The sequence below is a fragment of the Zosterops lateralis genome, assembly GCF_965231275.1.
Source record: "Zosterops lateralis genome assembly, chromosome: 12".
Taxonomy (NCBI): domain Eukaryota; kingdom Metazoa; phylum Chordata; class Aves; order Passeriformes; family Zosteropidae; genus Zosterops; species Zosterops lateralis.
The window spans coordinates 13,325,361-13,338,865 of NC_139772.1; the positions used below are offsets into that span (position 1 = coordinate 13,325,361).

General features: G+C 39.9%; 1 protein-coding gene across 3 annotated transcripts in view; it reads left to right on the forward strand.

Moving 5' to 3' along the window:
* The window catches only part of CNOT1 (CCR4-NOT transcription complex subunit 1), a 55,377-nt gene that overhangs the window by 23,508 nt on the left and 18,364 nt on the right, over nt 1-13,505 (forward strand). The window contains exons 17-27 of one of the 3 annotated variants that reach the window (XM_083870251.1): nt 2,321-2,471; nt 3,845-4,046; nt 4,554-4,700; nt 5,822-5,946; nt 6,754-7,040; nt 7,885-7,963; nt 9,198-9,428; nt 10,733-10,873; nt 11,553-11,732; nt 12,780-12,896; nt 13,299-13,409. In XM_083870251.1, coding sequence (XP_083726377.1) covers nt 2,321-2,471; nt 3,845-4,046; nt 4,554-4,700; nt 5,822-5,946; nt 6,754-7,040; nt 7,885-7,963; nt 9,198-9,428; nt 10,733-10,873; nt 11,553-11,732; nt 12,780-12,896; nt 13,299-13,409 — 1,771 coding nt within the window. The remainder of the gene's footprint in view (nt 1-2,320; nt 2,472-3,844; nt 4,047-4,553; nt 4,701-5,821; nt 5,947-6,753; nt 7,041-7,884; nt 7,964-9,197; nt 9,429-10,732; nt 10,874-11,552; nt 11,733-12,779; nt 12,897-13,298; nt 13,410-13,505) is intronic. The other 2 variants (XM_083870253.1, XM_083870252.1) reach the window with 2 other exon arrangements.

The window sequence follows — 13,505 nt, forward strand, 5'->3', positions numbered from 1 at the left end:
CATTTCTTCTCAGTCCTTGTTTCAAGCAGAGAAGAGGCTTCTGTGTACCTGTGCCTCAGGAATGGAAAGGCTTGTTCCTGCTTTGTAAGAAAGTGTTTGGGGGGAGAAAAAAGAGTAAGAGAAATGAAGATGTGATTCCAGCAAGCTGGAACTTCCCTAACAGCGACAGTTTTGTTGCTCTGGACTCTGGTCCCTGGCTCTCAGCTCATCAGCTTCATTTGCCTGAAATGAAGACTGGGTTTTTTTGTGGATTTTGGTTTTGCTGGGTTTTTTGGTTGTTTTTTTTTTCTAGAAAACCAGCAGTTCTGTGCTATCTAAAAATACTGTGGTGTTTGCAACTTGATCCAGCAGAGTGTCTCTTGACATGATAAAAAAGTTAACCTTCTGTCTGCCTGGATGGCGGGACAAAACATTTGTGGTTCTCTCCAAAGCACAAATGGCTTAACCAGTCACTGTAAATATCCAGCTGGGAGATTGTAAGTCTGGCTTTGTCCTCATTCTGGGCTTCCATATTATCTATCTACAGCTGGTTGGAGTTTGTTTTGTAAAAACATGTTGTAGTATTTAAGTGTAAAGACTCCAAATTTAACCCCCAAAAAAGGAGGAGGGCAAAAGACTGGGGTTGGTAACCACATGTGAACTGTAGACTCCCTGACCCACTCCATGGCTAAGTGATGTGCTGTATGGTCTTGAAATGCCTCCTGCATCAGAAAAAAGTCCTGTGGTGCATTTCAGTTGGTCATTCATACATTTAAACGTTGAGATTTCTGGGACTATGGCATTGGGGTAAGGGCAAATACATACTGTTGATACTGGGTCTACTGTTTGCCAAGCTCAGAGCTCTGTCTTCAGGTCTGGTTGCACTTTCTGAAAAAGAAATCTCTGGAGTTTTTGAAGGTAGATTTCTGATTGCATTTTTGTACATTCCCCCCAAGCCCATTTGTTTTGAAATTTTTGAAACAAGGCTCTGGTGAGAGGATGTTAAAAGAGTGTAAAGGAGCCAGCTTGTGAAACAGTTATTAACATGTTCATTGCCCTCTGTAGAAACCTGGTCACCCATCCTACCTCCCCAGATTCCCATCTGTCATGGGTGGGATTTTCCCCACACTGCATAGTGCATCACTGGCTGTGGAGAATAGCTGGAAGCCCTTAACTAATTCTGGGTGTCCCATAACAGGATACCTGCCAGAGTTAAAAGCTAATCTTCAATTCTTCTGCCTTAATCGCCAGGATGGTTCCTTTGTTCTTTTTTCTCTCATCCCAAGAGTTGAGCAGTAAAAGCTTGTGAAAATTGAGTTGAAATGAGGAATCTTCAGACAAGGTTAAGAACAACAAATCTGTATTAAGATAGTTGCACCAGGTACAGAAAGAAATCTGCAGCTTTAGCTGTCTTCACCGAAAAGGTATAACTGAAGTTCAGGAAAGCATAAATAATTGGCTGTTTTTTTCCAAAAGGAAAGTGTTAGTGTTCTGTTATTATGTCTGTGTTAGGTAAGTCAGCAGCAGAGCTGGCTTTCTTTCAGTTTGGGAACCTGGCAGTCAGACATGGAATACTTTGGAAGGAGGTACTGACTGCTCTGGGTTGTGCAATCACTGTGCCTAAGTTTGAGTTTTCTGAGGTTTTTTGATTATGTTTTTTCTTGAATAGTTAAGTTTCCTGTCTCTGTTTGGGTTTAGTGCCAGTGTGTGAAGCACGTCTTTCAGTCTGTAGACAGATGAGTTTTAGTGAAGCAGGTGGTGGTATTTACCTCTGCTTTTTTTGTCTGTGAGTGCATAGCCCATGTATCTCATCTTTTAGAGAGACCTTGTGTGTAAGGAAATTCATAATGAGAACAACCATAAATGATGAAGTTTGGGTGCAGGAAAAAGCCTTGAGAGGCAGATTTGAACAGGGGATCACAGCACCACTATCTGTGTTTTAATTCATGAGGCTGAGGTGTTCTATAGCCAGTAACGTGGACAACCACAGATGAAGGCTCTTCCAAGAAGCTGTTAGAGCCATGTAGGTACTATCCCAGCCTTCTGTAAGTCTTTACTCACTGAGGTAACTGTAAAGGAGTTATTGAATCATCAAAAACAAGAGAATAGGCTGTTGGAGATTGTTATAGAACTACAGTTTAAACTTTTCTATTTTAAATATAGCTATTTCTGTTGGGAGATGATCTAAGGCAAGTTTTTCTAGTATGTAGCTTTTCCTGGGGTTGTTTTGCTGCTTTTTTTTTGTGAAATGTGGCTTCAATTTCTTTAGGAAAATCAAATAAGTTAATGGCCTTATTTTTGTGAATCTTACATGGCTTACTGTCGTGCTTCCACATCCCAGGAGTGTTTCTCAGGAGCTGTCAGAGACGATCCTCACCATGGTAGCAAACTGCAGTAATGTCATGAACAAGGCTCGACAGCCCCCACCTGGAGTCATGCCCAAAGGACGCCCACCCAGCGCCAGCAGCCTGGATGCCATCTCTCCTGTGCAGGTACAGCAATCACGTGCTGCATTTTTGGAAGGTGCTGTTAATTTGGTGCTAGTTCTGCTGTACTAGTTGAGCTCTTTCTGCAGGAATTAGTCAGACATCATCTGGCTCACGTAGTTCTGTGCTTGCATGTCTTGATAGCTTGCTTGTAACTAGAGAATAATGTCTGAGGGATGTAGTTCAGAACTGTCTTTCACTTCACTGATGTCTGTAAGAAGTAACTGTGAAGTATTATAGGATGGGAGTGCTGAGGAGGGACAGATACTTGGTTTGGTTAAAATAACTGAGGCTTTCGTTTAAAGTGCTAAAATTTACTAGGACTTCTGAGAATTAAGCACTGCCTTTGAACCTGATGTGTCTTGTTTGTAGCTTCACGGGCCAAGCCACAGTGCTAGAGCATAAGGACTTGTTATAACTGGGGCTCTTCAGCTCTCAACTGAACTGCTCTTTTAAAAACAAGGTACATTTCAGTTAATCCCTGCCACTCATCATCCCTTCCTCCTCTGGGAGCAACACATTACAGACAAGTTTTGCTTCTAGCAGTTACATTCAATGGCAGATTTTCAAGCGGTGAAAAATATTTCACATGAAATAGTGGCAATTCAGCATTTAAGAATGACTGAATTGTCAGTAAATTATGTAAACTAAACCCAGAGAGTGGTTTTATTGTGAATTGTTGCTTTATTGAAGTTGCTCATCAGATGTACCAAATATCTTGGCAACCTGCTACAAATAACTCATGAACAAACAGCAGCAATTTTTAGTCTGTAGTCATGTTGTCTTCTGAGTAGATAATACCATTTTCTGCTGTTCCTAGTCAGTTCCTTAACTTACTGCTTTGGCAGACTGTATTGTCTTCCCTCCTGTTCATGAACCAGGTCCTAATGCTTTTTATTGAAGACTTCATTCAGGTATCTAGCTGTGAAAAGTGGGCATAGTAGGGTCTTTCAGATAGTCAAAAATACTTTCAAGTTTGAAATGAAATAGCTTTGTACGTCTTGAAGTGAGGTCTGAGGTTGCAGACTGCAGAGCATAAACTACTTCAGTGCAAAAATCTGCAAGTAGAAGTAAATGATGCTTATTGTAAGCATTTACTCTTGTGTTACTCTTAACTACAGACTATGGAGCAATCAAACTTTCTATAAAACCTGTGAGAGAATAGAATTTCATGGGATTGCAGAAGAAAAATAAAAGTGCATTGTGTAGACAAACTAATCTTTTGGGGTGATCTGGATGACTTCAGAATTTACAGTAACCATGCAGAAGAGCTATTCTCAGAAGTGTTTTGATATGTAGCCATCTTTGTACAAAAGATGCCAAAAATCATCTGGATTGTGGTTTATGGATGTCTGTATAATCTTGCTTTCTTCACTCAGATCGACTCGCTTGCAGGAATGGCCTCTCTCAGCTTAGGTGGCTCAGCTGCTCCTCACACCCAGAGCATGCAAGGCTTCCCTCCAAACTTGGGCTCTGCATTCAGTACTCCTCAGTCACCAGCAAAAGCATTCCCACCTCTTTCCACCCAAAACCAGACAACTGGTTTCAGTGGCATCGGAGGCCTCTCTTCACAGCTTCCAGGTACTGCTATTGAGTGGAGTGGTTTTGTTTTGACACGGCACAGCTGAGGCACTGTTACTGCTGTGGTTGGAAATACTGAGGGTGACAGCCACCCCTTAAGGGTGGATTCGGTGCTTCCTTCCCTTTAAGGATGGGAAGTCACACTGGACAAACAGCTGTGTCATATGGGAGGGAGTTACACTCTGATATGGAGTGAGGAGTCCTCACTCCTGGGTCATTGCTGAAACAGCACTTCAGAGTGTTGCAGCTGCAATAGGTAAAAGGTTTGAGTCAAGAGGATGAGTGTTTTGACAAATATAGCAGCCTTATTTTAGGTTGGGACAGAGATGAAGAACTGCTTATGTTAAAACTGCTTTATATTAGACAGCAATGAGGCCATAAAGCTCTTGAGTTTTTGGAAACGACAAGGGCTAGGAGGAGTGGTAAGTGGATACTCTGAGGGTGCAACTGAGATGACCAATTGCTTGCTTTTGTAGTAAGTGGCCTTACTACAGGTTTGCTTTTCAGTAGGTGGTCTTACTACGGGTAGCCTGACTGGCATAGGAACTGGAGCCCTGGGCCTTCCTGCGGTGAACAATGACCCATTCGTGCAAAGGAAGCTGAGCACATCTGGACTGAACCAGCCTACATTCCAGCAGAGTAAGATGAAACCTTGTAAGTGGTAGTGTTGTCTGTGGCTGTGAAGTGTGACTGTGGTTCTGCAGTTAATCTGTGTTTGCTTCAGGGGAAGCTTGGATCTGTAGGTGGTAAATGTTAGAAGTGTGGCTCTTGTATTATTATATTAGTCTTAAAAAGATGTTTCTAAACTTGTATCCTAAGAGCTTGCCAAGTGTGTGTGGGGGGGTGTTTTTAAAAAAAAACACATTAGCATTAAAATATAATGGGTTATGGATTTGCATGAATAGTGTGTTTCTGTCTGTTTTCTGCTGTGCTGTGTTTTGAACAAGTGTTGTCCGGCTCTTGACAGAGAATTGTATGTGTCTGGTACCAGGGTATTTTTTGTTTCATTTGTAGCAAGGTTAAACCTGTGTAAGTTTCTATTGCAGCAGAGAACTTGACAGGTGAAGCAGTGAAATAGACTGCAGTATTGGATACAAATAAGACAAAAGTTGGTGGGAAGGTAGTTTTTGAAAGAAATTATTTGGTTCTTAATACTAAGCCATTATCCTTAACTCATTTATGCCTCTGCAGCATGCTTACAGTGAGATGTTGAAGCAGTCAAATGGTCAGGAACCACAGCCATGTGCTAAACCTTCCACATTGCTGTTATGGAGGAAGATATCAAAGGAGCCATATGCAGTAACAGCAAAGTTAGCTATCTCTACAGATGTGCAATGGAGATGGCTGTAATGACCATTGGTTTATATTCTAGGTTTTGAACATTGAATATAAATTTGTTGGAAGCTCATGGGCTGGCCTGAAAGTTTGTGTGCAAGTTTGTGTGCATGTTGGTGTTGTGTAGCATGCTTTTTTCTAGTCTGTTCTGTATTCATTTATTTAGTTGTCATCTGAGGTTAGCTTGGGATGCACTGGGTTCTAAGAGTAGAGCAGTGTGAGGTTAATGCTATCTTAGGTTGCAGGTTTTTTGAATAAATATAGCATAATGAAAACAGATTTTTAAATAGCAATTCCTGTCTCCTGGGAATGTTAAATATCTTGCTTTTCAGAAGAACTAGCAATTTTCTATAGATTGGTGGAAGAGTTGAAAAGGACTAGATGAAATCCTGAGTGTCTGAAGTTGTCCTGAGCATGATACCTGTTCTCCTTTTTACCAGCTGACTTATCTCAGGTGTGGCCAGAGGCTAATCAGCACTTTAGCAAGGAAATAGATGATGAGGCAAACAGCTACTTCCAGCGTATTTACAACCATCCACCACACCCAACCATGTCTGTGGATGAGGTGAGTTCCCTTCTGTAGCAGTTACAGCACCTGTCCAGAGACTTGCAGTAAAGTGGATCTTAATTACTCCTTCATGTATTAGTTTTAGTGGAAAATAATAAAGGGCTTGTAGCATTGCTTGCAGTATTGCTTTTTTGCTTGGTTGAAGTTGTTTTCACAGTAAAATTGCAGTTCTTCATTACATTCAGCTTTTACTTCTCTGGACTGAAGACTTTAGATGTCTAATTAATACTCCTAAAATGCAGCTAAGTGGGAAGGATTCAGTGTAGTGTGGAAGCTTTTGTGTTGAAAATAAGTGCTAAAGAGTGCCTTTAAATAGTCTGTATAAATTATCTTAAATGTATTTGGTTTTAAACTATGTAAAAATGACTACAAGATCCAGATACATAAAAGTGTCCCAAGTTCAACTTTCTGAGCTTTTCATAATTATTTTTGTTAGTCTCTATGAGAGTAATTATTGGTCTGATGTACTTACTCTTTGAAGTACTTCAAATTTACTTTAATATATTTACATAGTTATAAATTATGGAAGACACAATATTAATTTTCATTTTTCTGATTTGAAAGTAATGGAGTACGCGGTCACAAAAAAGTTTTGTGTGAAGACAGTCACTTAAAAAAGAACTCAAGTCTGAAGAGGAAGCTGGTTGTAGTGATGTAGTGTCTGTCTGCTGGCTAAAATAAAGCAGTTACTTTGTGGTTGTGGTAGCATAACGTACTTTAGTAGTTGCAAACACTCATGAAACAGTATGTGAAAGGGCTGAAATAAAGCAAATCCGTTGGTAACAATTTACAATTTCTTTGCAGGTCTTGGAAATGCTGCAGAGGTTTAAGGACTCCAACATTAAACGGGAACGAGAAGTGTTTAACTGTATGCTGAGGAACTTGTTTGAGGAATATCGTTTCTTTCCCCAGTACCCAGATAAGGAGCTGCACATAACAGCCTGTCTCTTCGGGGGCATCATAGAGAAAGGACTGGTTACTTATATGGCATTGGGCCTGGCCCTGCGCTATGTTCTTGAAGCCTTACGAAAGCCTTTTGCATCCAAAATGTACTATTTTGGTATTGCTGCACTAGATAGATTTAAAAATAGGTGAGTGTGGGTTTTGGTACACTTCTAATAGTGCCTATATTGTCTCATGAACCTTGAACCTGCTCTAATCATACAGTGCAAGGTTGCACATCTCAGCTTAGGGATTTGTTCAAAGATACACTCACTTGGAACAAAATTTGTGAAAGTGCTAATTAACCTTTCTAAATTAAAATGTTCAATGCAATACCTGAATATATGTGGACAAACTGAGATGCTGAAACTACTTGGACTCTATAAAAATCAGTAAAGTGTTGAGTTAGATGAAGTAACTAACATCTTATTAGAAATGTGGTGAATGTAATTACTCTTCACGGTGCTTTTCAGTGGGGTGCCATTTGCACTGTTCATTACTGAAGGACTGGCTGGGAGCTAAGCTCTAGAACTTTGCTTTTACACAGGAAAGTATGGCTAAATAATCTCAGAAAAAGTTCTTTCCCAAAACTTCTAATGAATTGCAGATAGAGAAGATTCTGGGTGTGAGGTATACTCTGGTTTGCTGTTTAATATGCACTGAGCCAGACTACAAATTACTTATCCAGTAATCTTGTTGCAAACACTGAATATAAATGCAACTGTGTACTAGGTCAGAAGTATAGAGATGTAGGAAAAGATGAGTTGTTGTGGATAAATCTTGTGCTTTAAGGTTAAATTAATTAATTTTAAATAGATTTTGCAATAAAAAATATTTTGTAGGAAATGCTTTGTTTATAGTACAGCTGCTGTAAGGACTCCAGAAGTAGTTCTGTGGTGCAGTATGGGAATGACATACCTAATATTTGTTTCTGTCTAATACTGTTTCTGATGTGGGCTTATGCTTCTGACCAGTGTATGTTTTGTCTGACAGATTGAAGGACTATCCCCAGTATTGTCAGCACTTGGCTTCTATTAGTCACTTTATACAGTTCCCACATCATTTACAGGAGGTGAGTGTGTTTGTAAGCAACACTAACTTTCTATGATGTTAAATTCTTGAGAGAAAGTTTCTATTTCCTTTGGAAAAGCAGTCTCATCTGTGGTGATTTTAGACCATGTACATCTACAGAATCAAATGCCTTTTCTTAAAGGTTTTGCTCTGGGCTAGGGTAGGCAGATGAAGGTGCCTTTCCTGCTTCCATAAATCTGTTTGGATTGTTTATGTTGAAATAGCTACCTGCATATAACTGCATGATCAACCAATACACATGTCCATGCATGAAGGTTTTAAAGTGCCTTGGTGGATTTATATTCCAGTCCCTTAAAGATCTGAAGTTTTAGTCTAAAACAGAGGTCATTCAGCTGGGTTTACCCAGTTTCGTACTTAGACATGATAAAATATTCCAGGAAAAATTTCTTTCCTGAAGTTACGATAAGAGCCATGGGAATACCTTGTTGTGCAAAACAGTGTTCATCACATAGTGTCTGCCTTGAATATGCTTTTATTGGTAGAAATACAGAAAAAATAATCCCAGTCGCAGAGCTTAAGAGCATGAGCTAAGTAAGGAAAAATGTTCAGCTCTACCATTAAGGTAGAGGCTCACACCTGAAGCTGCAAAGTCCAATAGCAGTCTTACCAACAGCTTTCAGACTGTACCCCTTAAATGATAATCTGATGTTTCCAGTTTTTGGGGAAGTGTATAGCAGTGGGGAAGAAACTCATTTTCTACTATGGAACTAGTTCAGAAAATGTAATGTCTAAAAGTTGTCTGTTTCTGAACTGTGGTTTTGCTTATTAATGGTCAGTTTTACACTATTCTATCTAAATGTTGAAATCCTTGCAGAAGACTTCTTACCTGCTTTGTAGCCTGGTTCTTGATACTCCCACATTGCTCTTAGGATCTTTCTCCTCTTTTGCTCTGCTGGTCTAGGCCTGGGGGGATAGAAAGGGAGGTTTTTTAGGTAGTGGTCTGTAAAATACTAAGCATGTTAGGTCTTGTGGGGCTTGATATCAGCTTGTTGAGGCTGGAGGCAGAGCTTGAGGCTCCTCTGCAGTAAGAAAGTCCATAGTGACAAGATGTGCTTTATCAGGGTATACGGTTGTATTTACGGATTCCTTTATAGCAAGACTGTCAAATATTTTAATGATTGTTGGCAAACTTTTATAATGCTCATGGTAAAAATCAGCCTATAGTTCTGTTGCTGCATGTGAAATTTTGTATGTGCTTGTTCACCCTGTTTTAGTACATAGAATATGGACAGCAATCCAGAGATCCTCCTGTGAAGATGCAGGGTTCAATCACCACCCCTGGAAGTATTGCACTTGCCCAGGCTCAGGCCCAGGCCCAGGTTCCAGCAAAAGCTCCTCTTGCTGGCCAAGTCAGCACTATAGTGACCACCTCAACCACCACCACCGTTGCAAAAACCATTACAATCACCCGACCGACTGGAGTCAGCTTCAAGAAAGATGTGCCGGTGAGCATTGTGTCATTGTGCCCTTCCTAGAGGGGCAGATGCTGCTCTGGACTGAGTACATACAGACAGAATTCTGTTTCAATTTGTGTACTACAGATTTTCAGACTGTGATCTTTAATTTAGATTTAAAGTATATGACCTTTTAAAATATGGCCCACATTTTATTAGAGAGAAGGTGTTTTTCATCATCAGACTACCTAATTACTTTGGAGTAAAGTTGAAATGTGTTCTTGAGGCTGTAATTATCAAGACAATTAAAGAACCATCATTTCTCTTAATGACTTGCAACAGGACTTTTAAAATAGTTGGCAGCTGCTGTTCTGCTTGGGACTTAAGAACACTAACTACACACATCTGACCTCACAGTTCTAACTGCATTACGTTTTCACATTTTTGGTCACTTGTGTAAACAACTCTGAAATGCTTGTCAGAGTTATTACAGGGTTGGCAGATAGATAGATAGAAGTGGCTATTGCACAGAAAGTTTTGGGGCAGACTTGGTCCCATGTGAATGCTGAGGCTGGGCAGTGCTGTTCTGTATGATGGCTGAGCACTGGAAGGTTGACCCTGTCTTTCTGCTTGGGACTGTCTTTGAATAGCTCTCTGTAAAGGAGGCAAAAGCCAAACTAAGCTGAAAGTGTTGTGAACACACTTAGGGTGACAGTCATTAGTGTAGCTATTAATGTCTTTCGCACTTGATTACATCATGTAGAAATTTGTTACTTTGAGGTGTTTCTTTTCCCATTTTAAACTCCAATCAGGACTGATGCTTAAAACTGCATTGCTTTTTCCCTTAACTGCAATGTACCAGGTGCTAAAGCCCTGGGGTCCAGGCCTGCAGCTGTAGGGACCAGGGTCACATGCTGTTGACTTCAGCTGGCATCTCAGAATGAGAACCTGGCCTCAGAACGAACAGCCGGGATTTCACCTTCCCAAATCAGCACTGAAGTGCTCCTGGAGACTCCTTGCTGTGTTAAGTGCTGCTGGGTCTTGTGTTGTGATTTTTCTCCAAGCTATAACTGTACACAGGCTTAAAGGCCCAAAGGGTGCCATTGCAGTGGCACCTATTATATGTGCATGTAGAGGCTTTTTCTGTAGCAGCATTCTTCTGCTGAGTATTGATCATCATTTTCAGAATAAAAAAATCACTTGGCTCCTTCAGAGTGCTGTTGAAAATGAATCTGAGACAGCAGATGTCCCCTGATAAAGCTCAATTCTATTTTTGTTTGACAGAACAGAGAAAAAGTTTCGTTTTATGTCACCTCTAGGTATTGTTTATGCTTAACTTCTTGTTCTCTCTCCAGCCTTCCATTAATACTACCAACATTGATACGCTGTTAGTAGCAACAGATCAAACAGAGAGGATTGTGGAACCTCCAGAGAATGTCCAGGAAAAAATTGCTTTTATCTTCAATAATCTGTCTCAGTCAAATATGACACAGAAGGCAAGTATGAAAGAATGCTAGTAAAAATAATTTTTATACTCTTAATCCTTTATTTATATATTAATTTTTAAGTGTGGGTTGATACTTCTGCAAAATTCTGACTTCAAACACTTCAGGAGGGAGCACACTGTAAAGAAATTATAGTTTCCAGGACTTTCTGTTTAAACATCTTTGGAGATAAAATTTTCCAGGGAGTGGAGAGATGGGGAAAAAGATACCTGTTCTTAATCTTAAATAAACATTCACATCATAAATGGTCTGAGTACCATCAAGTGTTGCAAGGTTAAGCTCTGGTATTTCAAGCAGAAATTAAGGGAATTTTTCTGAACTAGTTGAGGTGTACAGTCCTGCTGCCACCTGCGCTGGTGTCTTGTGGGTGGATGGCTTGAACTTGTAAAGTGACAACATTTACTTCCAGTGTCTGGTAAAAAGTTGGGAAGTGAAGAAGACATGAATTGTTATGCCTTGCTAATTTCATGTTTGAGTCCTTACTGGTTGACCAGATCTTTGGATAATGAGGCGCTGATTTCAAATATTTATCTTTTTTTGATAGAAAAACAGCCTTAGTATTAGAAGCAATTGACTAATTATAAACTGTGTTGCTCAGAGATGGCCCCAGAAAGTTTTGATTATATTCTCATCTGTTCTGTGGTGTGCTTTGTCTTTGGTTTGAGCACAGGTGGAAGAATTGAAGGAAACTGTGAAAGAAGAGTTCATGCCTTGGGTATCACAGTATCTTGTGATGAAAAGAGTCAGTATTGAGCCTAACTTTCACAGCTTGTATTCAAACTTCCTTGATACACTTAAGAATCCAGAGTTTAATAAAATGGTTCTGAACGAAACCTACAGAAATATCAAGGTGAGTAGTGCAAGTTTTCTAAAGGCAGCACAGGAGTATGCTGTTCTCCTCATGCTATGTGTTTGTATGGTGCTGATCCTCAAATATAGGATATCATTCAAAAATCTACTCTCTAGCTTACATTAAACTTACAGGTTATCTTTAGGAATACTGGGATTGTTTACAGTTACAAATGTATGAAAGACTTAACTTGTATAACAGGAAGGCAAATTTGCATTTGAATTAATTTATGTAGGTGGACTTCAAATTTGTGTGAGGTTTGCAAATTATAACCCAGGGGGAAATTGCTCACGGTCTAGTTGTTTTCTGTGGAGGGAAGTACAAAGATAGAAAACCACACTCTGCTCTTTTGGCCCAAGAGGAATGGGGAGAAAGGGTGTGTTTAGAAAATGGGGGTGTAAAAGCCAAAATTTATTGGAGGACTAAGGTAATATGGGTGGGAGGAGGAAGCAGTAGCGCAGAAGTGATGACCAGATGAAACAAGTTGGTAAAGAAAGCACTATTTTTAAACCTGTTGGTGGAATTTCCTGACCACCATGGGTTACGCTGTAGTGCAAAAGCATCTCCTGACTTTTGAGAATACAGCTGACCTTGCTCTGTTCAGCTGATACTCCTCTGAAGTTAAGGAACAGAATTAACAGCAGAATACTTGTTTTGTGATTTATGACATGATGGCATGATTTATGTTTTGACATGACAATGAGATGGTTTCCCTGGAAGGTTAAACTGTAGCCTTCAGGTCTGTGGTGAGGCAGCTTGGCTATGGGAGTAGTTGTAATAGTCTCAACAGAGTAATTGGTAAGGTCTGGGGAGATGTAATCCTCTTTTTTTGATCCTTTTAAAGAAAGGAATTTTGAAGTCATCACAGTGCAGATTTACAGGGTGCTGCCTTGAAGTGAAAGCTGTTCAAGTATCTCGGTAATGTGACTGAAGCTCAGAACTTAATGTTTTAAAACTTTGCCTTCACTCAGATCAACTGTTGGATTTAGTTTGGAGTCTGGTTATCTTCCGCTTGTTGCTTGAGATGCTTTTTTTATTCTTTGTTAGGTGCTATTGACATCAGATAAAGCTGCAGCCAACTTCTCAGACCGTTCCTTGTTAAAGAACCTTGGTCACTGGCTGGGAATGATAACGATGGCTAAAAATAAGCCCATCTTGCACACGGTGAGCTTCTGTCTTTACAGATTGCCTTGGCATGAATTGGTATGCTGTTATGCAGTAGCATTGGCTATTTGGGAAATCTTACCACCTTTCTGGTGCCTCTTTTATGTGCCAAGTACAAAGCATGACTCCAGAGTTGGTTATTTAACACTTCTAAATTTTTTTTTAATTCAGAAAAGTTACTAGTTAAATTTATTTTGGCAAAAGCCTGTTAATCCATGTAAAAATGTAGATGTGTAAATCTTTGTTCAAAAAGTAACTGCTACTTAGCAGTCTGTAAAATTCAAGGGCTGTCTTGACTCAGCCTTGCCTGTATTTGAAAAGGATTCAGTGTATTAGTGGAACTGTGTGTGCGATGTGTTTGCTGTTTTCTCCACCCTCATTCCCACTTCAATTGTTTTTCAGGATTTGGATGTTAAGTCACTACTACTGGAAGCATACGTTAAGGGACAGCAGGAATTGCTTTATGTAGTGCCATTTGTTGCCAAAGTCTTAGAATCCAGTGTCAGGAGTGTGGTAAGTGTCTTTGTACAGAGTTATTGCCCACATGGCATAATATTGCAGGGAGTAATCAGCTTTTGTCACAAATTGAAAGCTGATTGAATTCCATGG